This window comes from Microcaecilia unicolor, chromosome 6, assembly GCF_901765095.1.
Source record: "Microcaecilia unicolor chromosome 6, aMicUni1.1, whole genome shotgun sequence".
Lineage (NCBI taxonomy): Eukaryota > Metazoa > Chordata > Amphibia > Gymnophiona > Siphonopidae > Microcaecilia > Microcaecilia unicolor.
In genome coordinates this window covers 142,006,009-142,032,724 of record NC_044036.1, presented here as the reverse complement: position 1 = coordinate 142,032,724, position 26,716 = coordinate 142,006,009, and the positions used below count along the sequence as shown (strand labels likewise).

Here is a 26,716-nt window from a genome sequence, read left to right as displayed (position 1 = left end):
TATCTTTCTTTTTTTAACAGAGTTCTGAGAACAATTACAACATTTCACATTCGGATATTGTTCCTTGTCTTTGTATTGAGGTAGGTCATATATTTTTATTCTAGACCACATCATAGAGGTACTGGGTAGGGGGCGACAAATGTAATGTCTGCCTAGCAACAGCAGACAGATTTCATTCACCATGTGTATATTTGAGGGTATATTAACTGCACAGTGAGAAAAGAATCCCAAAGACTGAGAATAAGCAGAATGGAAATGTGTCTTTTGGAGCACAGTGAGAGAGTCCAAATGTTCTGGGCCGTACTGAAAGAAACAGGTCCCCCAAGATTGATTTGGAGATGTTTCTCCATGATCAGTTGGGGGCGCTGTCACAAAGTTGAAGCTGAGGTGCAGAAGTCTGAGAACAATCTTATTTAAACAATCTTTGGTTAGCAGCTTTCTGTCCCTAGAAATGCAGAAGCTGGTGCTGTTGAGTTTACCAAGAGACTCCTTGTCTCCAGTGCTTGTGTATACTGTAAGAGAATTTTCATTCCAAAAGTGGAGGCTTAGCCTAATGGTTAGAGCAGTGGGCTCAGAACCTGGGAAGCTGGGGTGCAAATCCCACTGATGCTCCCTGTGACCTTGGGCAAGTCATGTCCTTCACCACTTCTTCAGATGCAAACATATGGGTCGATATTCAACAGGTTGCAGTGGCTCCTACTTGCATAACTCCCACTGATTGGCTAATACTTGGATTCAGTAGTGTAGCCACATTTGGGCCTGGGTGGGCTAGGGCCCACCCACTTAGGGCTTAGGCCCACCCTACAGTAGCACACATTTAGTGGTAGCTGGTGGAGATCCCAAGCTCCACCAGCTGAAGACTTTCCCCTGATGGTAACGAAAATGCTACTCTCCATGATACTGGCACCTTCACGTGCTCAGTTTTCAGCACATGCCTGCTGCAGACTGCCAAGGTGGAAAGAAATGTTTTCCCGCCAGCTGAGATATTTTTTTTTGGTGGAGTGGGGGGGGGGGGGGGGGGGAACACTTAGTGTCCACCCACTTCTTGCCTAGGCCCACCCAAAATCTGTTGTCTGGCATTCTGGCTACGTCCCTGCCTGGATTTTCAGCAGCACTTACCCAGATAGTAACTCACCTTGAGCTACCTCTAAGAAGACTTGAGCTAAAGTCAACAATGAGGAATGTGACAAAACCTTTTACATTTCCCTTTTAGGCATGGTGGATGGATATTCAGGATGCCCCTAGGCAGTACAGATGTCCATTTTTGAACCGTGAGTATTACACTACTGATAACAAGGAATTCATGTCTCAAAATGTCTGCAGCTCAATGACACTGGGCCCCATGTGCTCAGAATGAAGATATCTTCCTCCAGTCTATGTAAGCTTTTCAGTTTATCCGCTATATACAGCACAGTAGGACTGGTTATGATTCTTACAGGAAGATAGAGGAGGAGCAAAACAATGAAACAAACAATTTTGTAACATTAAGTTTACAGAACTTCTAAAGGTAGTGTAGGGAGAGCTAAGATGTACTGTAAAAAGAAATGGCCTTACTGGAACCTCTGTTGCAATTTACCTTCACAGAACATTCGTTTTACTGTAAAGGTTGACATTGAGTAAGAAATCCAAACAATTATCACTAGACCACCAGGGCAGTAGATAATAAGTAGGGGGGCAGGGGAGGGGAATATGTGACCCAGGGGGAGGGGAATATGTGACAGGGGGCGGGGCGAGGATGCGAAAGGGATGGGGTGTGGGTGGGACATGTGTCCTCTTTTTGAGAGGACAAAATATTGTAACCCTAAACTCAGGCCCCCATTACTAAGGCGTGCTCACATTTTTAGCGTGCACTAAAATTCTGGGCGCGCTAAACGTTAGAGACGCCAATGCATTCCTATGGGTGTCTCTAACGTTTAGCGTGCCCACAATTTTAGCACGCGCTAAAAACGTGACCACGCTTTAGTAAAAGGGGGCCTCATTTTGTATTTCCTTTTCCTACTTTTTAATCAGATTACATTGTTAGGATTGTAAACTGCCTAGATCTACCCATTAGTTAAGGTGGTATAGTAAATATTTTCTAAATAAATAAGTATTGAGTAAGAGTAGTGAGAACTGAGTCTGATGCCAGTAAATGGCAAAAGACTGAAAGAAGATTAGCCAAATCCAGCATGGGAGAACTGAGGCCAATGCCGGACATCTTTCTTAGGTCTGTGTCCTGCAAATGGCAAAAGATTAAAATTTTGTACACTGTTTTGATTGGTTGTGAAAGGCGGTATATCAAGTCCCTCATAAACATAAACAGGTGAAGCTTCAGTAACTCCAGGATTGTAGATCACTTTATTGTCACATGCTGCGAGTGAGGGTGCTGTGCAACACGGGGGGGGGGGGGGGGGGGGGGAGGGGGGAACATTTGACTGGTAAGTTGAATACTGTCAGCAATACTTGGGGATGATATGTGGTTATAACCAACAATGTTTAAGCATGGGTGCAGGGCCGCCGAGAGACTGAGCCGGGCCCGGGGAAAGGCCGTCCCTGGGGCCCCGCCGCCACCCCCCCATCCAATCACTACTCAGGCCGTTGGTGCGCCGCAGTCCCTGGTCTCACCCACCCGCCCTTGGCTCTGTTGACAGCCCCTCTCCATCTTCCACCGGGCCCCCTGTATTCAAATCGATTCAGCAGCGCCTCACCTCTGTGTGAAAGCACAGTGGCAGATCACCTCCCTTCAGGCCTTCCCTCCCTGTGTCCTGCCCTCGTGGAAACAGGAAGTTACATTACAGGGACACAGGGGGGAAAGGCCCAAAGGGAGGCGCTTTGCAGCTGCGCTTTCACATGGAGGTGAGGCGCTGCTGAATCGATTTGAATGCAGGAGGCCCGTTGGCAGATGGAAAGGGGCTCTCGACGGAGCCGAGGGCGGACAGGTGAGACTGGGCACTGCGGCGCTGGGCCCCCTTTGGAGGCCCAGGGAATTTTGTCCCCCCATTCCCCCCTCTTGGCGGCCCTGCATGGGTGACTGGGGCCGCACAGACTGGTGGGTGTGGCTCTGGCCACTTTGCTGAGCAGACTGTATGGGCCATGCGGGTCTTTATCTGATATCATGTACTGCTACTACTGCTATAAATCATTTCTATAGCGCTACCAGTCGTACACAGCGCTTCACAATTTAACATGAACTGTGCTACATTACTCTGCAAATTAATGACCCACACTTTATTTCCTTTCAGATACTGAATACGAAGAAAATATTTGGAAGAAAAGCACATTGACCTCAGAAGTGGAAGGCACAATGCTGATCTGGACGTTTACAGCTCTATGCAGTGTCGTGGGTGAGATTGCCCTATGTTGGAATTCAAGTCTTGACTTCCAGTGCCAAGAGATTCCACACAGTCGTCAGAAGATCCTTAATGTAAGTGGGAACAAATCATGACAAGTATTTCAGGCACTTAATAGAGCTGGTGCAAATGTTTGCACCCAGGTTGTTAAAAAAATGCACATAAATTATAGTCTTATGGGAGACCTTCGTGAGACCCTGAGGGAGCGACCCCTTGCAGGCAGTGAGGGAGCCGCCTGTCACTGACATCACCTGCGGGGCCTGCTGGACAGCTATTTGCAGGCATTCCTGCCACAAGTGAGTGGAGACCTTCACAAGACCCTGAGGGAGTGACCCTTGCAGGCAGTTAAGAAGCCGTCTGTCACTGATGTCATCTGTGGGGCCTGCTGGCCAGCTATTTGCAATCATCCCTGCTGCGAGTGAGTAGAGAACTTTGCAAGACCCTGAGGGAGCGATCCTTGAAGGTAGTGAGGAATTCACCTGTCACTGACATCATCTGCATAGTCTGCTGGCTAGCTATTTCCAGATGCCGCTGCTGCAGCATGTGGCCTGCAGCTTGTGCCCGTAGGGGCATGACCAAAGGGGCAGGTCCAACCCCTTTGGAACCCCTTCAGAGCCACAGAGAAGCAAGGAGTATGCCACTCTGCTCCTCATATATGGGGAAGCGTAAAAAATGCAAGATTAAGGCCACAGTGCCACAACCTGTTAAGTGACCTATGGACCAACATGTTCAACAGCTAATGGCAACTAATCCATCCTTAACCATGAGTACTGAACTCTGTCCTGAAGTTTCCCCTTTTGTTGGGGCAGGACTCCTCCCCCACAACCAGCTGAACTACGGGAGTTGACAGGTGACCCTAGTTAGGGTTGCGTAGTACCATTTATAGGAAGTATTGTGGGGGAGTATCTTCTAGTCAAGGGGAAAATGTTTCTGGACATAGTAAACTATCATTTCTGGTTTCTGTTAATTTGAGGTCTTTGAATGACTACTTCTTTGAATACATCAAAAGCTACCATTATAGATGTGATGTCAGGGATTCTTTGTATGGAAAGAATGCTTCATGACAACTTGTCCTCTTTGAGTATATTTACAGAAGAAGCAGTAGCCAAGTTAGTAGAACAAGAAAAGAGGATTTTGAAAAATGAGCAAAGGTTGAGAAGGTAGAATCAAAGATCACCTCATGTCAGGCAGCAAAAGCTGCAGCCACAAAAGATAGTTTGGCTATTCATTTACAACTGGACAATTTGGAGAATGTCTCAAGAACAAGGAACCTTCGTTTATTAAATTTTCCTGTGATTCTTCACTTGGCTCCTCTTGAGCTTTTCCAGATGTATCTGAAAGATGTTTTATAACTATCTGGTGATACAGTATCGGTTGCTAATTTATATTCTCATGGATCTAGAACTATTGATCAGGAAGGGGCCTTTGAATTGAGTAACTCCCTAGACAGCTTAGATTTGACTAAGTTTTTGGAGTCCTCACAGGATATAATAACAAAAAGAGCAACTTTGCTAGTGACTTTTTCTACAGAAGCCCAAAAGATGTTAGTTTTAAAATGTTTTCTTCCAAAGAAAAATATTCTATGTTGGGGTCAAGCTATCCCAGGGTTCCCTGATGTCTCTAGGTCTAACCAATTAAAAAGGAAGACTTTCTTAGAGTAACTTGATTTATGATTTCTTTCTTTCTTTTTTTCAGTTCTGGGCAGGTGTTTTAGAGTTAGTATAGGACTTCCCTCACTCCTGCATGGAGGAGAGGCCTAGTGGTTAATATCCAGAGGTGGTCAGGCCAGTTCAAATCCCACAGCTGCTGCTCCTTGTGATCTTGGGCAAGTCACTTAACCCTCCATTGCCTCAGGTACAAACTTAAGATTGTGAGCCTGAGAGGGAAATACCCAGTGTACCTGAATGTAACTCACCTTGAGCTACTACTGAAAATAATTTGAATGCTAGGATATTGTTCACACTCTCTTGGTTTAGGGAAGGTTTTTCCTTAAAGTAGGCTAGAATGTTCTAATGTGTATCTGTATAATTTGTGGTATTATTTTTCTTTGTTTTTCCTTAATGTATTGTTAAATTCATTTATGAACGTTATAAATTAAAAAAAAAAAAAAACTATAGTATTCTGAGATTGACCCTGTGCCTCAGAGGAAACTGATGCGCCCACTAGTGACAGATAAAGCACCTGCATTTAATAAATGTAAACCGCTTTGGTTGTACTACAGAAAGGTGAGATATCAAATCCATGACCCTTGACCCTTTAAGTGCTCTTCCTCTTCTGAGCCTCCAGCGCTAAATCTTAAGTAGGTAGAAGACATGAGGGAGGAGGGAGTAGCAGATAGAAGACATGGGGGAGGGCGAATAAGGAAGGGTGGGGAGTAGCAGATGGAAGACATGGGGGAGGGCGAATAAGGACGGATTTTCGCTTTCTGCTATATTAAGTATCGTTCTTGTTTTCATTGCTTTATACCACCTTGATCATCTGTCTGGAAAGGTGGGTCACGAATGATATAAATTAAATTACTTTACATGTGATCTTCCAAACATACTGAAGCTTCTTACTTCAATATTAATAATAATATGTATCCTGACCAGCCATTGGTGTAATTATAGACTCCTGCTATCTGTGCAATCTTCAGCTGTAGCCAGAAAATTCTTGCAGATTTCCCAGTTTTAAGAGAACTGCGGGACCCGAAAGAATCTCTGGAGGATGACGTTTGAGGAAGACAAGATGCTGACTAGCAGTAAGCTGTCTCTCCTGGAGGACTGCTTGTTGTACCTCTCCCAAGGGTTTCATCTATGAGGGAGCTCATCACAAGGTTCATTAATGATTTACTAGTGTATCAAATTGCTTGAAACAGCTCATGCAGCCAGCATTGATCAAAGTCCTCCTGAAAACATAAAATGTGACAGCAGATAAGGCCAGTTTAGTGTTGGGATGTCCAGCTTTCCTCTCACTTCGTCACAGGTAGAGGCACTCCTCTGTGCTTGTCCACAAGGTCTCTATGATTCTGTTCTAGTTTCTCTCCTCTTCCTCCAAGCGGAGGCTGCTCCAGGCATCTAGCAACGTTCTAGTGAAGAAGTAGTTTTGGATATTACTCCTGAAGCTTTCCCCTTGGATTCCAATACCAGAGCCTACAATATTCTTTCTACTGAAAAATGCAAAAAACAAACAAACAAAAACCTCATGTGGGTTTGTTAGAAAACAAAATGATAAAGAAAAAACCCTCCAGAATTTGTTTTTGCTTTTTAATTGCAAAAATGAAATTAAAATTCCTAATATTAAAAATTGACTCCCCCCCATATCCTCCTCTGTGGCAGTGCTTCTCAATCTTTTTGTGGCTGTGACCCCATGATAGTAGCCAAATAAACTTGTGTGACCCCAGTCCTCAGACTGGTAGTAACAAGTCAGCCCAGCGTTGTCCACCTCCCAAGAGGTCAAGGCCTCCTCTTTGCATCTGGCTTACCTCTTGCTGTCTTGTCCATCATGCATATAAAGTGTGAGGTTGTACTGAGCTGGTTTCATTTTGATAGTGTTGGCCAACATAGCAATAGGTGAGCACTTCTCCTATACGCAGAGGGCTCTGCAGGAATAGAGAAACTACCATCTAGAGCAGGGGTGGGCAATGGAAATAGTACATGTTCCCCTATGCACAAAAGTGCATCAACCTTCTCAAGGTCATGCACTTACAAAAAAAGTTACCACCGTTGAAGCAGGGGTCGTAATCCCTTACCACAACTTGCATACAAAAAAAAAAACAAAAAAACAAGAGCACCTAGACCTTGATTCCCCGCCTACCTCCATGACAAAAAAAAAACCTGTTCCGACCTTCACCTCCAACCTCTTTCTTACCTAACGAACACAGCTGAGGAAAGCCACTGCTTACCCCCTGCAGTTAAGTAGCATGGAATCTTGCTACTCTTTGGGTTCTGGAATCTTGCTACTCTTTGGGATTCCGGAATCTTGCTACTCTTTGGGATTCCGGAATCTTGGCATTCTTTGGGATTCTGCCAGGTACTTGTGACCAGGATAATGGGCTTGATGGACCTTTGGTCTGATCCTGTACAGGAACCAACCCTATATACAGCTAGAGTTATTAACATGTGCTATTGCGTTATTGTAGCCTAGATCAGGGGTGGACAGCCCCGGTCCTCGAGGGCCACAACCCAGTCGAGTTTTTAAGATTTCCACAATGAATATGTATGAGAATGATTTCTATCTGTAACAGTAAGGGAAAATATACAGATTATAACTAGGTCATATGCAATATATAAAGCACAATACATAAATAAATCTGGATGCTCAGTGTTCCATTTATTTACATGATACCTCAAGAAATGTGTTGGTTATCTTAAGAATTTCTGGTGGATGCTTTTATCAATAAATATACATTATTTTTTTTCTTTCACCTTTGTGATTGGTGCAAGAGGTGAAATCCACCATTTGTTCTTTTTTTTTTTTTTTTTAATATAATAAGCGTATGCTAGCCAATAAAATTAGCCTTCCAGGAGCTGCTGCTTTTACATTTAACTTTGTTTTTAATTCTCTACAGGTGCCTCAAGAGCTTGAGCCACTGATACAGCATCCAGCCCTCTGTGTTCAGGTAATCTGCCTCGATGGCTTCACGAAAGGGAAGGGGAAGGGATTTTGGATTCAGCTCATGCTTTTTTAAGTTGTAGCTCAAGACAATTTAGATTCATTAGGTATTTTACTATCCCTGAAGGTCTCACCATCAAAGGGGTCCTTTTACTAATGTAGGCTTAGCATGCAAGGAATGGCTTACCACAAAATGCATTAAAACATTTTCTGGTAATTTTCCTGGAAGAGCATGCTAATCGTCTGCTATGTATTTTTTAAATTTTTTTTGGGAAGGGGTGTGTTATGAACGGGAATGAGTGTTGAAGCGTTACCCAGCTAGCGCATTTGCATTCTCCTACTAACCTACAAATGCTCTCACTCTGCTGCCCCTCCTTACCTCTCCACCCTCATCTCCCCCTACATTCCTACCCGGAACCTCCGCTCACTGGACAAATCCCTCCTTTCTGCTCCCTTCTTCACCTCCGCTAACTCCAGACTCCGTCCTTTCTGCCTCGCTTCACCCTTTGCCTGGAATAGACTTCCTGAACTGATAGTCTGGCCGCATCCCTACCCATCTTTAAATCCTTGCTCAAAGCCCATCTTTTCGACTCTGCTTTTGGCACTTAACCTAACCATTACTCCTCTATTCAGTACCACTACCAATTGTCTCTGTTGTTATGTCCTTTAGATTGTAAGCTCTTTTGAACAGGGACTGTCTCTCTTCGTGTTTGACTGTACAGCGCTGCGTAAGTCTGGTAGCGCTTTAGAAATGTTGAGTAGTAGTAGTAGTAGTGTGTACTGATTGGATTTGAACAAATATAAATTACTACCAGCTGCTATTTTCAGAAGTCATCTTATGCATAAGAGGTTTTTAGGTGCAGTGATCCCAAATTTATGGAATTCTATGCATGTAACTTGAGATGAGAATTAGATTATTTGAGATTTAGAAAAGCTTTGAAAATTTAGCTATTCATGAAATACTTACAATAAGTTTTTTATTTTTTTAACTACTGTAATTGCTGAATTGAACAAATTATTCTATGGCTTTTTTCAACCATCTTTTTTTGTAAACCATGTTGAGCTTTGTGGTTAGATCAAGCTTGTCCAACTTATGGCACAAGGTCCAGAATCTGAGCCACCAAACAGTTTTTTCTGGCCCTCAGAAGCTTGGCAATTCTTGTGGTGCTTTACAGCGAGATTCCTGCATCCCAACCACGACTCAGCTCTCTGTAAGCAGGAGCCGCAAGGTGTCAGAAGTTCAGGTTGCCCTTACGGTTTCAAGTCTCACGAGGCTTGAAACCATGAGACCAACCCGAAGTTCTGGCACCGCTTGACTCAAGCTTGCAGAGAGCCAATTCGATTTATAAACCACCTTCGTCATATCCAGATCATGAAGAGACACATACTAAAGATAGAAAGGAACACTCCTTCTCAAAACAGACTAGAACGAAGAGGTTGACAAAACAATACAAAAAAAACAAGAGAAGTGCACCACGGGAAACTACAAAAACACATCAAACCACAACACTTCGGCAGGCCTGGATGGGCCCAGGCCCAGCCACATTTGCTCCAGGCCCGCCCACCCTAACTAGCCCCAACCCAACAACATCCAAAACTCATTTTACTAACCGGACTGAAGTCGTGACTGCAGAAGCAGAGTAAAGCCGGCTCAGCCTTCCCCTTCTCTCTCAGCTCTGGTCCCGCCCTCATTTCCTGTTTACGCAAGGGCAGGACGCCACTGAGAGAGAAGGGGAAGGCTGAGCCGGCTTTACTCTGCTTCTGCAGTCACGACTTCAGTCCAGTTAGTAAAATGAGTTTTGGATGTTGTTGGGTTGCATAGCAGTGTGGGAGACACAGTTAAAGAAGATTGTCCAAAGTGGTTTGGCATCACTATTGACATTGCAGCCATCTATGTGACTGTTATCAAGCTACGCTCCAGATTCTATGGTTGTGGATATCTTTGGAACTTTTTCATCTTGGCGTGTTGGACTATCTTGAAGTGCGCAGTGCCATCTCCAAGTTATGATAATTTGACTCCTTTTCCACTTATTGGGGACGTGGCGAACTCTAATCTGTTTATAGATGAGAAGCTTGGGATTGCTGCGTTTTTAAAATAGTGGCTGACGTATTTGAAATATGTCCACCCTGCTATATGCTGTGATTTTATATAATGTATTGAGGTGTGAATGAGACTGAGTGCAAGTGATAAGTTGATTTATTTTTAGTTTATTAATGATATGTTAAACATTTAATAAAGATTCAAGTGTTTTGATGTGATTTACGGTTGCTTGTTAGTTTGTTGAGTTTTATGTGCAACTAATTGAATTGATTATACCTTGCTAGAACTGTGTGTGTGTGTGTGTATATATATATATATATATATACAGTGGCGTACCTAGGGTAGTTGACACCCGGGGCCGGTCATTTTTTAACACCCCCCCTCCAAAATCTAGTACTAGGCATGCCGAGAATACAAAACACTCAGGACCTATAGAGCAATTCTAGCATACCATAAGCACTAATTTCTACAAGTCACACAAGGAAAAGGAAAGCATCTTAAACACTACAGTGAGCACTAGAACATCAATTCACCTACTGTAAAACGAAACCAGGCAGAATAACACAGATCGTCCATCTTGCACAGTCAATGCCAACCGAAAGCCATGTCTTTTTCACAAACACAGATACACCCTAATCCACTATAGAATAAGCAATAACCTTTCTATTTAGGCAAAAATTAAACTGAACCCCCAAGATGCCAGGCTCTGCATACAATGCAACACCACAGAAACAGAAAATGTCCCCTAGTACTGTGCAAAACATAAAGACAGCAGATGTAAATTTGAAAAAACTAACAAGTACCAATTACCACTTTACAAATTAACAAATAGAAATAAAACAAATATAGAAAATAAAATAATACCATTTTATTGGACTAATACATTTAGCTTTCAGAGGCCAAAACATCCTTCCTCAGGTCAATACAGTATAGTGCTGTTACAATATCCTATCCGGACCTGAGGAAGGGGGTTTTGTTCTACGAAAGTTAGCCAAAATGTATTAAAATTAGTCCAATAAAAAGATTACCTTGTTTACATGTTCTATTACAAACATTAACACAGCTACAATACTACTTTATCCTAAAGCAAATAAAATATATATTTTATTTACAGTTTGTCGTCTCTGGTTTCTGCTTTCCTCATCTTCTTTTCACTGTCTTCCTTCCATCCAGCATCTGTCTTTGTTCTCTCTCTGCCATCCAGTGTCTGCCCTCTCTGCTGTCGCCTCCATCCAATGTCTGCCCTCTCTCCCTGCCCCTTCCATCTACATCTGCCCTCTATCTCTGCCCCTTCCATCCACCATCTACCCCTGTCTGCCCTCTCTCTCTCCCCCTTCCATTCACTGTCTGCCCTTTCTATCCCTTCCATCCACTGTCTGCCCTTTCTCTCTGCCCCTTCAGTCCATCATTTGCCCTCCCTCTCCCATCCATCCAGGGTCTGCCCTCCCTCTCCTCCCCCTTCCATCCAGGATCTGTCCCCTCTCTCTTCCCCTTTTTTTAGCCCCCAGTTCCAGCCCCACTATCCCACCAGTCCCCAGTTTCAGCCCCAGTCCTTTTCTCCCACCAGTCCCGAGCTTTAGCCCCCAGCCACTTCTCCCTGTCCCCTTTTTAGTTTCAACCCCAGCCCTTTTCTGTCACCAGTCCTGAGCTTCAGCCCCAGCCACTTCTCCCTGTCTCCTTTTCAGCCCCCAGTCCCCACAATTTCAGCCCCTGCCGCCTTTCAGCCCCCAGTCCCAGTACTAGCCCCCTTATCCCACCTACCCTCCTTCAGCCCCCAGTTTCAGCCCCCTTCATCTACATGCCTTGCCCCCCTTTTCAGCCCGACCCATTCTCCCCCCTGATCCAGGCATGCCCCATTTTCCGTCATGACCCCTTCTCAGACCCCAGTTCCAGCCCCCTTCTCCCATTTGAGAGCCCCCTCCTCCCATCTGAGAACCCCCTCCCCACCCCAGTCCTTCTCCCATCTGAGAATCCCCAGAACACCCCTCTCCTCTCCCATCTGAGAACCCCCCCTCCCCACCCCAGTCCCTTCTCCCATCTGAAAACCCCCTCCCCATCTAAGAACCCCCACAACACCCCTCTCCTATCTGAGAACCCCCTCCCCACCCCAGTCCCCTTCTCCCATATAAAAACCCCCTCCCCATGTGAGAACACCCCTCTCCCATCTGAGAACCCCCTCCCCACCCCAGTCCCCTTTTCCCATATAAAAACCCCTTCCCCCCATGTGAGAACCCCCACAACACCCCTCTCCTATCTGAGAACCCCCTCCCCACCCCAGTCCCCTTCTCCATATAAAAACCCCCTCCCCATGTGAGAACACCCCTCTCCCATCTGAGAACCCCCTCCCCACCCCAGTCCCCTTTTCCCATATAAAAACCCCTTCCCCCCATGTGAGAACCCCCACAACACCCCTCTCCCATCTGAGAACCCCCTCCCCACCCCAGTCCCCTTCTCCCATATAAAAACCTCCTCCCCTCCCCATGTGAGAACACCCCTCTCCCATCTGAGAACCCCCCTCCCCACCCCAGTCCCCTTTTCCCATATAAAAACCCCTTCCCCCCATGTGAGAACCCCCAGAACACCCCTCTCCCATGAGAACCCCCTTCCCACCCCAGTCCCTTTCTCCCATATAAAAACCCCCTCCCCTCCCCATGTGAGAACACCCCTCTCCCATCTGAGAACCCCCTTCCCCCATGTGAGAACCCCCAGAACACCCTCTCCCATCTGAGAGCCCCCTCCCCACTCCAGTCCCCTTCTCCCATATGAAAACCCCCTCCCCACCCCATCTGAGAACCCCCTCCCCACTCAGTCCCCTTCTCCCATATGAAAACCCCCTCCTCTCCCAGCATGTGAGAACCCCCACAATACCCCTCTCCCATCTGAGGACCCCACCCCGACCCGACTCTCCTGCTCCCACCCTACTTTTTAAAAAAAATTTTTGAAGCGTCGTTGCAGGCAGCGCCTCGCGTCTGCCCTGCTTGTAAAAGAAGTAAATCTCTTCGCTTCATCGTCGTCGGGCCTCACTATGTCCCGCCCTCATGGAAATTACCTCAGAGGAGGGCGGGACATAGTGAGGCCCGACGACGACGAAGCAAAGAGATTTACTTTTTACAACAAGCAGGGCAGATGCAAGGCGCTGCCTGCAACGACGCTTCAAAAAAAATTTTTTAAGGTAAAGTGGGAGCAGCGGGAGCGAAGCGGATCACCCCCCCCCCACCCACTGACACCCGGGGCGGACCGCCCCCACCGCCCCCCCCTTGGTACGCCACTGTATATATATATATATATATAATGCCCACCCATATTAACTCTGGGCCCAGCCAAAATGTCAGGTCTGGCTACGCCACTGTTCTGCAGACAGTGATTAAGACCACACACGCTTAAGCACTGAAGCTTCTCCAAATGCCAACCTGGGCCTGCCTGTTCTCAGTCCTGTTCCTACCACTGTCCAAAGCATTTAAAGTCCATTCCAGTATTGACTTCTACTAGGAAGCTGTTCCAAACCTTGTCACTTTTCCTTTCTAGGTCATATGTTTCCATACAATATGACACGAGTGATAGACTAAGGAGAGGGCAGATGCTGCTACCCCGATGCCCAAGCCTAGAGAGGGGCTCATATGGGATTCAGTAAAGGGTAATAGAAGTAGGGGTACCACCTAGGGTACTCTTAATCCATTCCAGTTCAACATTCCCTCTGATGTCTTAGCGCCAACCCTTGCAATAGTCCAAACTGTTTCCTGGAATTAGTGGGGTGGTTGTTTGAAATATCCAGCTGCCCCATGCTTATCGATGTTACTTAGAGTTAAAACCATGACTGTGGCATGCTGATTACTCCCAACCTTCTTGGAAGCCTGATGAAGTATATGACAACTCTGGCCACTGGCTTGCATTCTCCCCTCTTTCACCCTCTAAAGTTCCATATGACTGAGAAAACACTCAACTCCCCCATGTCTTCTATCTGCTACTTCCCACCCATTTTTATCCTCCCTCCCCCATGACTTCTATCTGCTATTCTTCATCACCCATCCTTATACCCCCACCCCATGTCTTCTACCTGCTAGTCCCCATCCGTCCTTATTCGCCCTCCCCCATGTCTTCTATTTACTGCTCCTCCCCCCACCCTGTCCTTACCACTGTGCTCTGTATCTGTCCTGGGTTTGACTGTCTTTCTCTGCTAATCAGTTTTCTCACTGCAGTATTCAGCAATTTGTCTGACTTGTTATCCTTTGCTGCTCCTTTTTAAAATTGAATAAGATTTATATGTTTGCTTAGCATGTTGCATTTACTGAGTGAATAATGATTTTCCTGCTTTGTGCCTTTCAGGTATGGAGAGAAGGGAAGGTCTGGCTCACACAGTGCCCACATGAAAATGCACATGAAACTAAACTTGAGGGTAAGTATTTTTATTCTACCAAGGTTAGCTTTAAAAGTATCTGTCCAATGGCACTGCAGGTTGCCTTCACTCAGAGCTTAAACTGAAAAAGAAAACAGTCTTTTCTGCAACAGCTTTAAAACAGAAAACAAACACCACCTGCTGGCCAAACAAGAGAAATGCATTGCATGAAAAAATTAATACAGTTCACAGGCTTGAACCCCCCCCCCCCCCCCCCCGTTTTGCCAGAGGCTGTTAACCAAATACTTGCCAACTCCACCCCTAGACCACCCACAAGTTAACCAATTTCAAGTAAACCGGTCAGAGGGGATTCAGTGGCACTTTCTGGGTAAGTGCCACTGAATATCCCCAGATAGGTAGCGCAGTGCCATTTAACTGTCAATTTAGAATATTGGGCCCATTTCTGTTTAAATATAATTTGACTGTTGACCTTCCTTTTCCCCTGATGTGTTTGAGATCACATTTTTATTTGGTAAATAATAATTATATATAATCAAAACACAGGTCCAAAAGAAGTAAAGCTCTTATACTGTATCAAGTGGGGTTTCAAAGTTAAAATATGCAGTTGAGGGCTGGCCCATTGGCTATGTCATGTGGAGGGACCTGGGTCTGATTCCCAGCTCAGCTCTTCAGCTGGAGATACTGAGGAGGAACTATTCAGTTTCCCTCACAGTGGTGACATCTAATGATCAGATTTAGGATCTATGATTTTAAGGATATCCACAATGAATATTCATGAAATATTTGCATATGATCAAAGTAAATGCAAATTAATTCCATGCATATTCATTCTTGAAAATTGTACTAACAGGGTGGTCACAAGACTGGGTTAAAGGTCTTCCAGAGTGCTGGACTCTGTGTTTCACGTTTCTTCTCAGGTTCCAGAGATGGCTGGGGAAGGAATAATGTCCTTGTAATGGTTAATAACAGTTCTGTATCCAATTTTTCAATCTGCATTCTGGAAAGTGGCTCCTGTGTTTCTCTACTCAACTCGAAGACGGTAAGCCTCTCTTCCTAATGAAATTATAAATGTTCCTCTTTTCTCAAAAGTCACCTATCTCTGATTAGCCAGTAGATAAATCGATGGAGAAAGCAATGACTATCAAGTATTTTCAATATAAAACTTGATCAGTGCAAGATGGCCGCAGTTCTTCCTTCCGCATTCCTGTCCCTCTCATCTCATGTCTTGTGTTGTAATGAGCTAGTTTCTTCACTGAACTGCATGCAGAGTAATCTCAATATGTCTGCAAAATTTTGTTTGCATGTTCCTTTTTTCCAGAATCTTCGCAAGGCTGCATTTCTGGAGAGACAGCTTTTGCAGGACTCACTCTCTGATAAGTGTAAAACAGTAAGTACTGTAGGAATTAATTACAGTCTCCCTCTTAGATTTTACATGGAAATTATCTATGAATTTTCATGGTAAAACAACGCAGAGAGGTGGAAGTGACCAAGCCACAGGATGGACCAAGGTGCCAAATGAACTTTTATTCACAATTGCGTACGTACGTAGTGCTAACCAGAGCTGAATCCAGATGCAAAGTCCCAAACTAACCAAGACCCAACACAGGCTGTGTTTCGGCTTTTAAGCCTTCCTCAGGAGTCTTGTTGTATGGACCATGAACTAAAAAAACAAACTTAAACAAAAGATGCAAACAGTTGCACCTTACAGGTGTTGAAACAACGTGTTTTCTCCCACTTTTGCTGAAACACATTGTTCCAGATCTTGGGCGCTCTGTGCTTCAAATTGTAAGATACAATTGTTTGCATCTTTTGTTTAAGTTTTGTTTTTAAGTTCATGGTCCATACAGCAAGACCCCTGAGGAAGGCTTGAAAGCCGAATCACAGCCTGTGTTGGGTCTTGGTTAGTTTGGGCTTTGCATCTGAATCCAGCTCCGGTTAGCACTACATACGTACGCAATTGTGAATAAAAGTTTGTTTGCCACCTTGTTTCATCCTGTGGCTTGGTCGCTTCCACCCTTCTGTGTTGTTTCGCCAGTGGCGTTCCTAGGGTGGCTGACACCTGGGGCGGATCGCAGATGCGCCCCCCCCCCCTGGGTGCAGCTCGACCCTGGGTACAGCGCGACCCCCCCCCCGGCAAAGTGACGGACACCCCCCCCCCCCCGGGTGCATCTTTACCTGCTGGGGGGGTGCCACGCGTCTGTTGGCAACGCTCGTTCCCTGCTCCCTCTGCCCCGGAACGGGTTACTTCCTGTTCCGGGGCAGAGGGAGCAGGGCACCCCCCCCCCAGCGGCGAAATGACGGACATCTCCCCCCGGCGAAACGACCCCCCCACCCGGGTGCAAGTTTACCTGCTGGGGGGGGGGGGGTGCCGCGCACCTGTCGACTTCGCTCGTTCCCTGCTCCCTCTGCCCCGGAACAGGAAGTAACCCGTTCTGGGGCAGAGGGAGCAAGGAACGAGCGTTGCCGACAGATGCGTGGCACCCCCCCCCAGCGGCGTGCACCCGGGGCGGACTGCCCCCCCCCCTTGGTACACCACTGTGTTTCGCTGTGCCTCTGTGGAAATGTTGGTTTTCTCTTTGGTTGTAGACTGAATGTACATGGTTAAATAAATGTGAGCGTGTAAGTACCATGTGTATGTGTCACGGTTCAAGGAGCGGTGAGCCCTTGGGCCATAGTCGGGTGATTTTCAGGCGCATTTTCGAAAGAGAAGGGCGCCCATCTTCCAACACAAATTGGGAGATGGGCGTCCTTCTCTCAGGGTCATCCAAATCGGCATAATCGAAAGGCGATTTTCGGCACCCTCAACTGCAGTCCGTCACGGGGATGATCAAAGTTCATGGAAGTGTGTCGGAGGCTTAGCGAAGGCAGGACTGGGGCGTGCTTTAGAGATGGGCGTCCTCGGCTGATAATGGAAAAAAGAAGGGCGTCCCTGACGAGCATTTGGTCGACTTTACTTGGTCCATTTTTTTTCATGACCAAGCCTCAAAAAGGTGCCTGAACTGACCAGATGACCACCGGAGGGAATCGGGGATGACCTCCTCTTACTCCCCCAGTGGTCACCAACCCCCTCCCACCCTAAAAGAAATTTGTTTTAAATGTTTTTGCCAGCCTCTATGCCAGCCTCAAATGTCATACCCAGCTCCATGACAGCAGTATGCAGGTCCCTGGAGCAGTTTTAGTGGGTGCAGTGCACTTCAGGCAGGTGGACCCAGGCCCATTCCCCCCCCCCCCACCTGTTACACTTGTGCTGGTAAATGTGAGCCCTTCAAAACCCACCCGAAACCCACTGTACCCACATCTAGGTGCCCCCTTTCACCCCTTAGGGCTATGGTAGTGGTGTACAGTTGTGGGGAGTGGGTTTGGGGGAGGGGTTGGGGGCTCAGCACCGAAGGTAAGGGAGATATGCACCTGGGAACAATTTGTGAAGTCCACTGCAGTGCCCCCTAGGGTGCCTTGTTGGTGTCCTGGCATGTGAGGGGGACCAGTGCACTACAAATGCTGGCTCCTCCCACGACCAAATGGCTTGGATTTGGTCATTTTTGAGGTGGGTGTCCTCGGTTTCCATTATGGCCGAAAACCGGGGACGACCATCTCAACATTTAGGTCGACCATCTCTAAGGTCAACCTAAATGTTGAGATTTGGGCGTCCCCGACCGAATTATCGAAACGAAAGATGGACGCCCATCTTGTTTCGATAATAGCGGTTTCCCCGCCCCTTCACGGGGCCGTCCTGCGGGGACACCCTCAGGAAAACATGGGCGCCCTGTTCGATTATGCCCCTCCACGTGTTACAACAAGACTCCTGAGGCAGGCACTTTGACTTTCTTTGACTCCGTCATGTTTTTGTGGAAGTGTCGTATACTGTACATCCAGACACGGTCACACGGAAGCTTCTCACTCTGCACTTTTCTGTACATCTGCTTGACTTCTCCAGGTCTGGAGTCCCCATGAAAACAAATCTATTGCTGTTCTTCTTTGCCCATTGGACAAGTGTAAGTATTTTTTTTCTTTCTTTTATTAATTTTTAAGAATTGTGGCTAGAGCAGGGGCAGAAAGGTGAGGATGGTTCATAGAATGAAGTTCAGTTCTGGTCATCAGTGCTTCAGTATATGTTAAGTTCTGTTTGCCAGTCAGTGGCACAAGTCTTTGAATCTCTCCACTGCTTCTTCTGTCCCAGAAGTAACTGCCTCCTGTTTCTTAACTTCCCATCCTCTGTCCTTTTTCCCACACCTTTCCTGATCTCCCTTTTAGCCTCTTTCATGTATGCCAGTCTCTTGGTTGCAGTAGCTGATGGACTGTGCCTTTGTTTCCTGATAGATATGCGGAAGCGTTCAACCCTGGCTGTGCCGATATGTATCCTGATTGCCTTCTGTGTCTTGCTGCTGTTGCTTCTATGGAGGGAAAAGCTGAAAGGTAGACCACGCCCACTTCTCTTTGGACTTTTCCTCTTCTGTAGCCCACTGCAAGTGCAGATTTGTTCTGGTGTCTTTTCCCCTTCCTTTGAAAGTCTCTTCTTTATGCATCACGCGTCCAGTGGCTAATCATCTGACTTGACTAATTCCTCCTAGATCTGTGGTAAATAGGGATTGGCAGCACAAACATTTTTGTTTCATTTTGTTTTTCTTGTCATTTGCAGTACTATTTTTTTTAAATATAATGTTTATTCATTTTCATAAAAGTAACAAATTGTACAAAGATAGAATATAGCCATCAAATATCATGGTTACAATCTATATGCCAAATAAGTAAACATCCCTCCCTCCCTCCCCCTCCCTCCTTCCCTAACGCCTGCCCTATTTGCAGTATTGTTTCTTTTGTTTTGGTTGTCTTCATTATCATTTTGTGGAAAAATGTAATTAACCCCTGGATTCTGTAAAGGGTGTGATCCCAAGATGGACGCGCAACTTAATTGGCTAACGAGCCACTAACAACTAATTATTGATGTTAACTGGCACCAATTAGGATTTGTGTGCGCATCAGGCTGCTTGCTATTCTACAACACTCGGTGCCCAAATCCCATAGCTTGTGACTCAGAAAGGGGCGTGGCTATGGGAGGGGAATGGGCATGTCAGGAACATTCCAAACATTGGAGTGCATTGTTACAGAATAATGAGTCAGCGCATTTACACCAGGTTTCAGCAGGCGTAAGTCTGGCGCCCAAAGTTAGGATGCAGGAATCGGCACAAAGTGCGATTCTATACAGACTGTGCTTCCTTTATATTCAACCATTTTTATTGAGGTCAATACAGAAGATACGTCCACAGCAAAGTTACATACAGACTCAAATAACAATAAGTTTGAAGTGTGGGCGAGCTGTACCATTCCGTCAACTTTCATTTTTTAAACAGTGCATCCCCACCCCGCACCTTTATTCTATGCATAACATTAAACACAGACCCTCATCCAGTCCCAGCTACAGTGAACTTATTTAAGGAACTTTAGTCCTTCCTTAGTCTCCTACTACAGAGAGCTTCCGTCCCTTTGTATTATATTCTGTGCGGTTAACTGGAAACAGTTTGATTGGATAGCTGCTTAAGAATGAACAACATACTCCTGCACAGACTTTGAAACAGATCCTAAGCATCCCAACATGCAACTACCTCCAAAAGACCATTATACCTCCATGTCCTCCTATCCCCCCAACCCGCTCCCCAAATCCCTCCTCCCACTACCCCGCTCAAGAACAGTGGTTCCACACGTGTAGGCCTGACCTTTGCCATTCGAGTCCGACCTGCCCTCAAGAAATATATTCTCTATCCCCTAATCCCCAACCCCCTAACCCATCCCTGTGATGCCTGGTCCCCCCACTCAGCTGCCCTCAACGGCCCAGTGAAAATCTGTTCAAAATTTGACTCCGAGCTGTAGGAAAAACTCTAGTCAAATAAGCCCCCCAGATTGCCAGAAACCTCTGCTGCCTATTCGGAGACAAGTTGGCACCCTCTGACTCCCATATCATGAGTTGATGTAATTTATTCTTCCAATACCATACAGAGGGGGGATGATCCGGAATCCAATGGTTAAGAATACAGACTGTGCTTCCTTTATAAAATCGCATTTAGCACGGTTGTTTTTCAGTGCCCACGTATAGAATCCGGCCCTAAAAGTGCGCACTTTTTCCTGATAGTGGGCACATGTGTAATGGTTCACACATGTGTGAATTATTGGGAAAGTTTGCACACTATTATTGGCAAAATTACACGTCGTGTTTTTTTTCTGCTCATTTTCAGTAGTGGATGGCACGCAACAACATGGGATAGGTTGCTGACTTTTCCTTTGATGTTGCAAATGAAAGCCCATTTCTAGTTGAAAATACCTTTGCATGCAGTAATATTGGAAGGAAATCCTTTAGATGTTTCCAAGTCGACCTGCAGCACTTTCTTCCATTTCTTCCCAACTCTTTATTTTCCCTTTACAGTCAAGTCAGAGACCTCTTGTGACCAAGCAAGCAGGATGTCCCTTTGGCATTACAACCAGTGCATCACAGTGGTACAGCTATGGGTGGGCCTGAGTGGGCACAGACCCATTCACTTTGGATTCAGGTCCACCCAGAAGTGACACAGCAGCCTGAAGACTCCCTCCAAGAGATGGGGGGGGGGGGGGGGGGGGGGAAGGGAGGTCTCTTAACTCCCCTCCTCTCTCCCATCTGGTACTTTTAAATTCTTTGATTCTTCGCCAACAGCGAGCAGCAATACATTCCCCCTGCTTGCACCATCCTGAGCCTTCCCTCTAATGTAACTTCCTGTTTGTGGGACCAGGAAGTTGCATCAGAGGGAAGATTCAGAGCCGGTACAAGCAAGGGGAAAGAGTTTCTGCTCGCTGCAAGCAAAGACCTAAAAGATTTAAAGGTACCGGGGGGGGGGGGGGGGGGGTCGGGGTAGTGCAGTTAAGTGACTGCCCCGATCGCTTGGGGGGAGGAAGAGGGGTTGTCATCCCACCCACTTTGGGCTCAGGCTGTCCAAAATTGGGTGTCTGGCTACACCTCTGGTACATCAATGACCAGAGGTCCTGCTACATGTGCAGTAACTGGCTGTACGCTGTCCTGTAGGGTAGGAAACCTGAGATTCAGTTATTTAATGACTTGATTTTGTTCTCTTTGACCAAACAGAATGGCTGAAATCTCTAAAGGAGGACTACAACTCACCAGGTAACGAAGGGACATCCTTCTTCTCTTGCTCTGCTCTGGGCACATACATTCTTATGCATGTGTGTGTACACAGGCGTACAGGTACATGTATAGAAGTTCACAAATGCAGGTCAGGGCATAGGAGCCGGCTCCGTGGGTGCTGTGGGGGCTTGAGCGCCCCCAATATTGAGAAAATTCCTTGCATGTGTCCAGAGAGGGATTATTTCCACTGGGCTTAGCACCCCCAATAATTTTGAAAAGTTGGCCCCTTCGGTCAGGGGTTTGTAGGCATGAGCCAATTTAAGCACCCGCACTGTATATGCATATTATTGACTTCATCTGAACATGTCCGGGCTGCAGCATTGAATTTCCAGGTATATGGAACTGTCGAAAACATAGCCGGCTAAGTGCGATGTTCAACACTTAACCAGCTATGAAGAGCCACATAAAGTTAGGACCATTTTTTAAATGGTCCTATTTACGGAGTTATCTTAGCCAGTTAAGTGCCAACTCTGCCCATGGAACTCCCACAAAATAGCCAGTTTCGGCTTGGGCATTACCCGGGCACTTTTAGCACCATTTTCTGGTTAAGTGGCACTGAAAACACCGTTAGCCCCAGATAGGCAAATTAAATGGCCAGAAGCCTCTTCTGGTCATTTGAATATTGGGCCCATACAGTTAGTTGTTGGAGGTTGGAGCTAGAGTCTCTGTTTTACTTCACACACTTGGCTGTGTGAACTAAAATTCTGAAAGCATTTACAAAAAGCATATTTTACACCTATGTAGCAGGTCTACATCTAGTTTTGTAAAAATTCTCTGTAGCTTAGCAAGGATGTGTGCTGGCTTGAATTGGCGAAACATGGCAGCTTATGAGCCTGTGTTGTTTCTGGGTTCAGAATTCTTTCCTTCAGTCACATCTGGATCTTGGACAGTGCCACAAGGCCTGTTTGCACAAGGAGGTAGAAAGAGGACACAAGGGCACTTTTCAGAGGGGTTAGCTGTACACAGAGCTTGAGACATTGGCTGGAAGCGTCAAACATACAATTTTTTCATTTCCCGGGCTTCTTTACACAACATGTTTTTGAACTGCAGCTTAGGAAACAAAACAGAAAACATTCAAAAAGAAATGCAGATTCATAACGCTTCAGATATGATATTAAGTTCTGGAGGAAAGGTGGGAGAGGGAAGATATCATAAGGACATTTAAATATCAATAATGCACAGGAGATGGGCTTCTTTCAATGGAAAGGAGGCTCTGGAATGAGGGATCATAGGATGAGGGTGAAAGAGAGTAGACACAGGAGTAAAATAAGGAAATATTTCTTTACAGAAAGGTAGTGGATGCATGGAACAGCCTCCTGGAGGATGTGGTGGAGATGAAAACTGTATCTGAATTCAGGAGAACATGGGACAAGCATAAAGGATCTTTGAGGGAGAGGAAGGGATTATAGAACAGATTAATTGGTATGAATGAGCTGGTTGGCTGGGCCGTGGGGTCTTTATCTGCTTGGATTAAGTTTTAAGAATAAGATTCTCTACAAGAACTTTAGCTTATGAATTCTAGCTCTTTGGTGTGGGGATTCTTGATTCCTGAGATAATAGCGAGAAGACTGCCTGTTCACTTTGACGCAAGCCATTGGTGGGTTTTTTTTTACCAGGTCACAGCCTTTTGGAACTTACTTGCCTTTTCCCTTTGCAGCAGGAGTAGAAGGTGGGGATTGATACTGGCCCCAAGCTGGTACTACTAAAGAAAATTATAACCAATCAAAACCTCCCTAACTTGTGGGCTGCTCAGGCTAGTTTATTGGGGAAAAGGAGCAGATTTCAATTTCAGGCATGGTGGAACCTTGCTGTCACCCCATGTAGCTGTGTTTTGAAACTGAAAACTTGTCATGATATTTTGGTATAAAAATGTTGGGAATTCTTATAATGTGGCATAACCATCTGTGGGAATGATGACACCCAACCAACACCATGGATTACGTGACATCAAACAGCCCAGTAATGTTAACTTTTCTGTTTATGTGGACAGAAATGGTTGTTTTAGTACCCTGGACCAATTTCTCCCACATCTCCACGAACAAGATGTCTGAATTTTTCTGCCTGGGGAGTAAAAAGGGGGAAGGTAGAAGGGTTGGGGGCAACAGGGTAAGGTTTGACAGACAATTTGCTTCTCCTATGAGATGAAAGTATTCACGGGCTCCTCTTCTCTCACTACAGGTTTTGTTAGCGGCCGGCGGGTCCTGATTTTGTATTCCCCAGATCATGCTGCTTTTGAATGGCTTGTCGGCAATTTTGCCTCTGCCCTTCAGAATCTTCAGTTTAAAGTGACAGTGGATCTGTGGTACCGGAGTAAGATCAGTGCCATTGGCCCCATGGGCTGGTTCCACAGTCAGCGACTGGAAATCTTAGAGCAAAATGGCATAATAATCCTTCTCTTTTCCAAGAGAGCACTGGACAGATGCACAGAATGGCTGCAGTTAAGAGATGGGACACAGTCCTTGTTTCCAGAGGAGCCTCACACTACCTTTGATGTCTCATTGAACTGTGTCATTCCAGCTGTCCTGGAACGGGTGGCATCAAGGCACTATGTAATTGCATATTTTCAGGAACTATTTTGTGAGAAGGATATTCCACCTATTTTCCAGAGTGTGCCAGTTTTCTCATTGCCCTCACAGCTTAACCAATTTCTGGTAGCAGTGGCTGGTGGCCGCAAAATGGTGAAGTCTAAGGATCTACTTAAGAAGCACTCCAGACAGATCGGCCACACACTGACTGAATCCATCAGAAAATGCAAACATAACCAGTCCTTGGATGGGTGTTGCTCAGAGCCTCTCATTGGTGAGCAGGAGTAACAACCTAAACATAGTTGGATGGAGAAGCAAGAGGGCTGGATCCTCATAACCTGCTCCGGTACCTCAGTAGTAGGTCTGGTCTTTTGTGTGCTCCTGTAGGTGCTGGTAATTTCCTGCCTGGGTTTTGATTCAGATCAGCTTCTGATGATGTTTAGAGCCTTTGACTGCACTGGCGTCAATCTATCAAGGAAGAGGACAACACTGAGGTGATCGAGCTACCAGTGTCATTGGAGAAAGCATGTGGTAACCTTCAAGCTGACAGGTTCTCCACATTACTTAGACACTGTTAAGTTGACCAGTTACCAACAGCATGATAGAGTGCTCAGATGACCATCTGGGAAGAGGTTGCATGAGCTGGCATAATAACTGGACTATCCTGCACTTACCAGTTTGAAGGAGGCTGTTTCAGTGTAAATAACTGGACCTGATTTCAGGTAGATTATCTTTACTCTGTACACCACGATGGCATTAAAGACTTACATCAAAGTTACTAAGCAAACTGGACTTTGCCAGTGTGAAGGATTTGTGTCTTGTTTACTCAGAACTTGGTTAGTTTTGATGGACTTAAGTCTTCTGTCCATCTGATAGCTTGAACCTTGTGTGTGCGTGTACTGTATGTTTGTTTGTGAATGTATATTATCTTGTAGGTATGCATGTAGAAGGATTGTTTTCTATTGCCCTTGTCATTATTTTTTTTTAGAAATGTCTATGTTTACACAGATGTAATATTTATACCATGAAACAGGGCAGTTCTGTAATTGATGGTTCAAATGCACTTATGTTTTCCTTTAGCAAAGTCACAACATGATGAAGAGAATTAGACGTCCTGTCACCCTCTGGTGCTCTAATTTTGTTCTGAAGATTGACAATTTAATTTGTGGAATGTAAAAAAAATGTGTGAAGCAAAGACATAAATGTCAAAAGTATATTTCCAGCTTCACAAGGACAAAAGGAGTTGAATCAGTTCAGGTCTGAAACTTGTAAGCTAGTTGCACTAATTATAAAACAGGGGCGTAGCCAGACTTTGGCGGGAGGGGGGTCCAGAGCCCGAGGTGAGGGGGCACATTTTAGCCCCCCCCCCCCCCCGGCGCCACCGACCTCCCCACCCGCCATTGCCGACCCCCCACCGCCACCACCACCAACTTTGACCCCCCCCGCTGACGACCCTCTCGACCCCCCTCCCACCACCAACCCTCCCCCGCCGCCGCCGTTGCCTACTTGCAGGACGTCAGACTCACAGAAACAGAATGAAGCCTTGCGCCAGAAGAGGAGGACCTCGGCTGGCTGATCTGCAAGGCTTTGTTCTGTTTCTGTGAGTCTGATGTCCTGCACGTCAGACTCACAGAAACAGAACGAAGCCTTACACCGGAAGAAGAGGACCTCGGCTGGCGGGGGTTGGGGTCCCCTGCCAGCAAAGGTAGGCGACAGCGACGGCGGGGGAGGGTTGGTGGCGGGAGGGGGGGTTGAGAGGGTCATCGGCAGTGGGGTCCAGGGCCAAATCTACAGGGACCCAGGCCCCCGTGGCCCCACATAGCTATGCCACTGCTATGAAATCTTGATAACAAACATTGAACATCAAGGCCCCCCTTTATCAAGCCGTGTGGCAATGCTGACTGAGCCCATTCAAAGTGAATTGGCTTTGTCGGCATTACCCCACTGGAAGCTAGTGTGGCTAGATAAAAAGGGGCTTAAGGGACTGAATTAATTCAAGTTAGAAGTTGGTGAGTTCTATTACCCTGCATCCAGTGAATACAGACATATATCATTGGCACTGTTTGCCTTTTTTTTTAAGTGGACATTTTTGCCCCAGGCAAAATCTTTTCCGGCAAACAGAGAACACTCAGAAAGATGAAAACTGGAAGAAATAGGGAAGCCAGAAATACTAGGGAATTCCTATGGAAAAGAAAGCAAAATCAATTGGTCACTTTGAAGCTACTTGCATGAACCAAGTGCAAGCAATCCAGTTCTCACCTGGTTTGTTAATATATTTGCACGTCTGTACACAAAAGCAGTGTTGGACATGCTTTCAACATCTGGAAAAAAAACCATGAATTTATCTCTGAAGCAAATAATATTATTTTTAAATCCTGAAAATGTTGTCCGTGCATTTGAATAGGAGGATAGAGAAATAGATTCTGTAGAGGTTGTGATGCCACAGTTAAACTGTGATACATCCTCTGTTGGGCCATTTAAAATGTATCCACTATTTTTGTTGATATCAGTTTCAGAAGGAGAATCTGTTTCCTGTTTTTAGTGTATTTATCCAATAAAAGGAATCAACACATATGAGATATTTTGATGCCCCATTTTATAAATATGAATTAAAATCCTGCATGGGATGAAAAAAGACCTGCCAATAAAACTTGTGCCCACAATTCAAAAGCTCATGGAGGGAGAAATCTTAGCTGGACCTCTGTTTTG

The 26,716-nt window shown here is 45.8% G+C and overlaps 1 protein-coding gene across 2 annotated transcripts in view; it reads left to right on the top strand.

The window, feature by feature from the left end:
• IL17RC (interleukin 17 receptor C) overlaps positions 1 to 25,349 on the top strand; it is an 82,266-nt gene extending 56,917 nt beyond the window's left edge. Inside the window, exons 9-19 of one of the 2 annotated variants that reach the window (XM_030206076.1) lie at positions 21 to 80; positions 1,214 to 1,271; positions 3,222 to 3,403; positions 7,879 to 7,929; positions 14,287 to 14,356; positions 15,235 to 15,356; positions 15,636 to 15,704; positions 18,252 to 18,309; positions 18,635 to 18,730; positions 21,423 to 21,461; positions 23,661 to 25,349. In XM_030206076.1, coding sequence (XP_030061936.1) covers positions 21 to 80; positions 1,214 to 1,271; positions 3,222 to 3,403; positions 7,879 to 7,929; positions 14,287 to 14,356; positions 15,235 to 15,356; positions 15,636 to 15,704; positions 18,252 to 18,309; positions 18,635 to 18,730; positions 21,423 to 21,461; positions 23,661 to 24,295 — 1,440 coding nt within the window. In that variant the 3' untranslated portion in view covers positions 24,296 to 25,349. The remainder of the gene's footprint in view (positions 1 to 20; positions 81 to 1,213; positions 1,272 to 3,221; positions 3,404 to 7,878; positions 7,930 to 14,286; positions 14,357 to 15,234; positions 15,357 to 15,635; positions 15,705 to 18,251; positions 18,310 to 18,634; positions 18,731 to 21,422; positions 21,462 to 23,660) is intronic. The other variant, XM_030206077.1, reaches the window with a different exon arrangement.
• Positions 25,350 to 26,716: the final 1,367 nt, after the last annotated feature.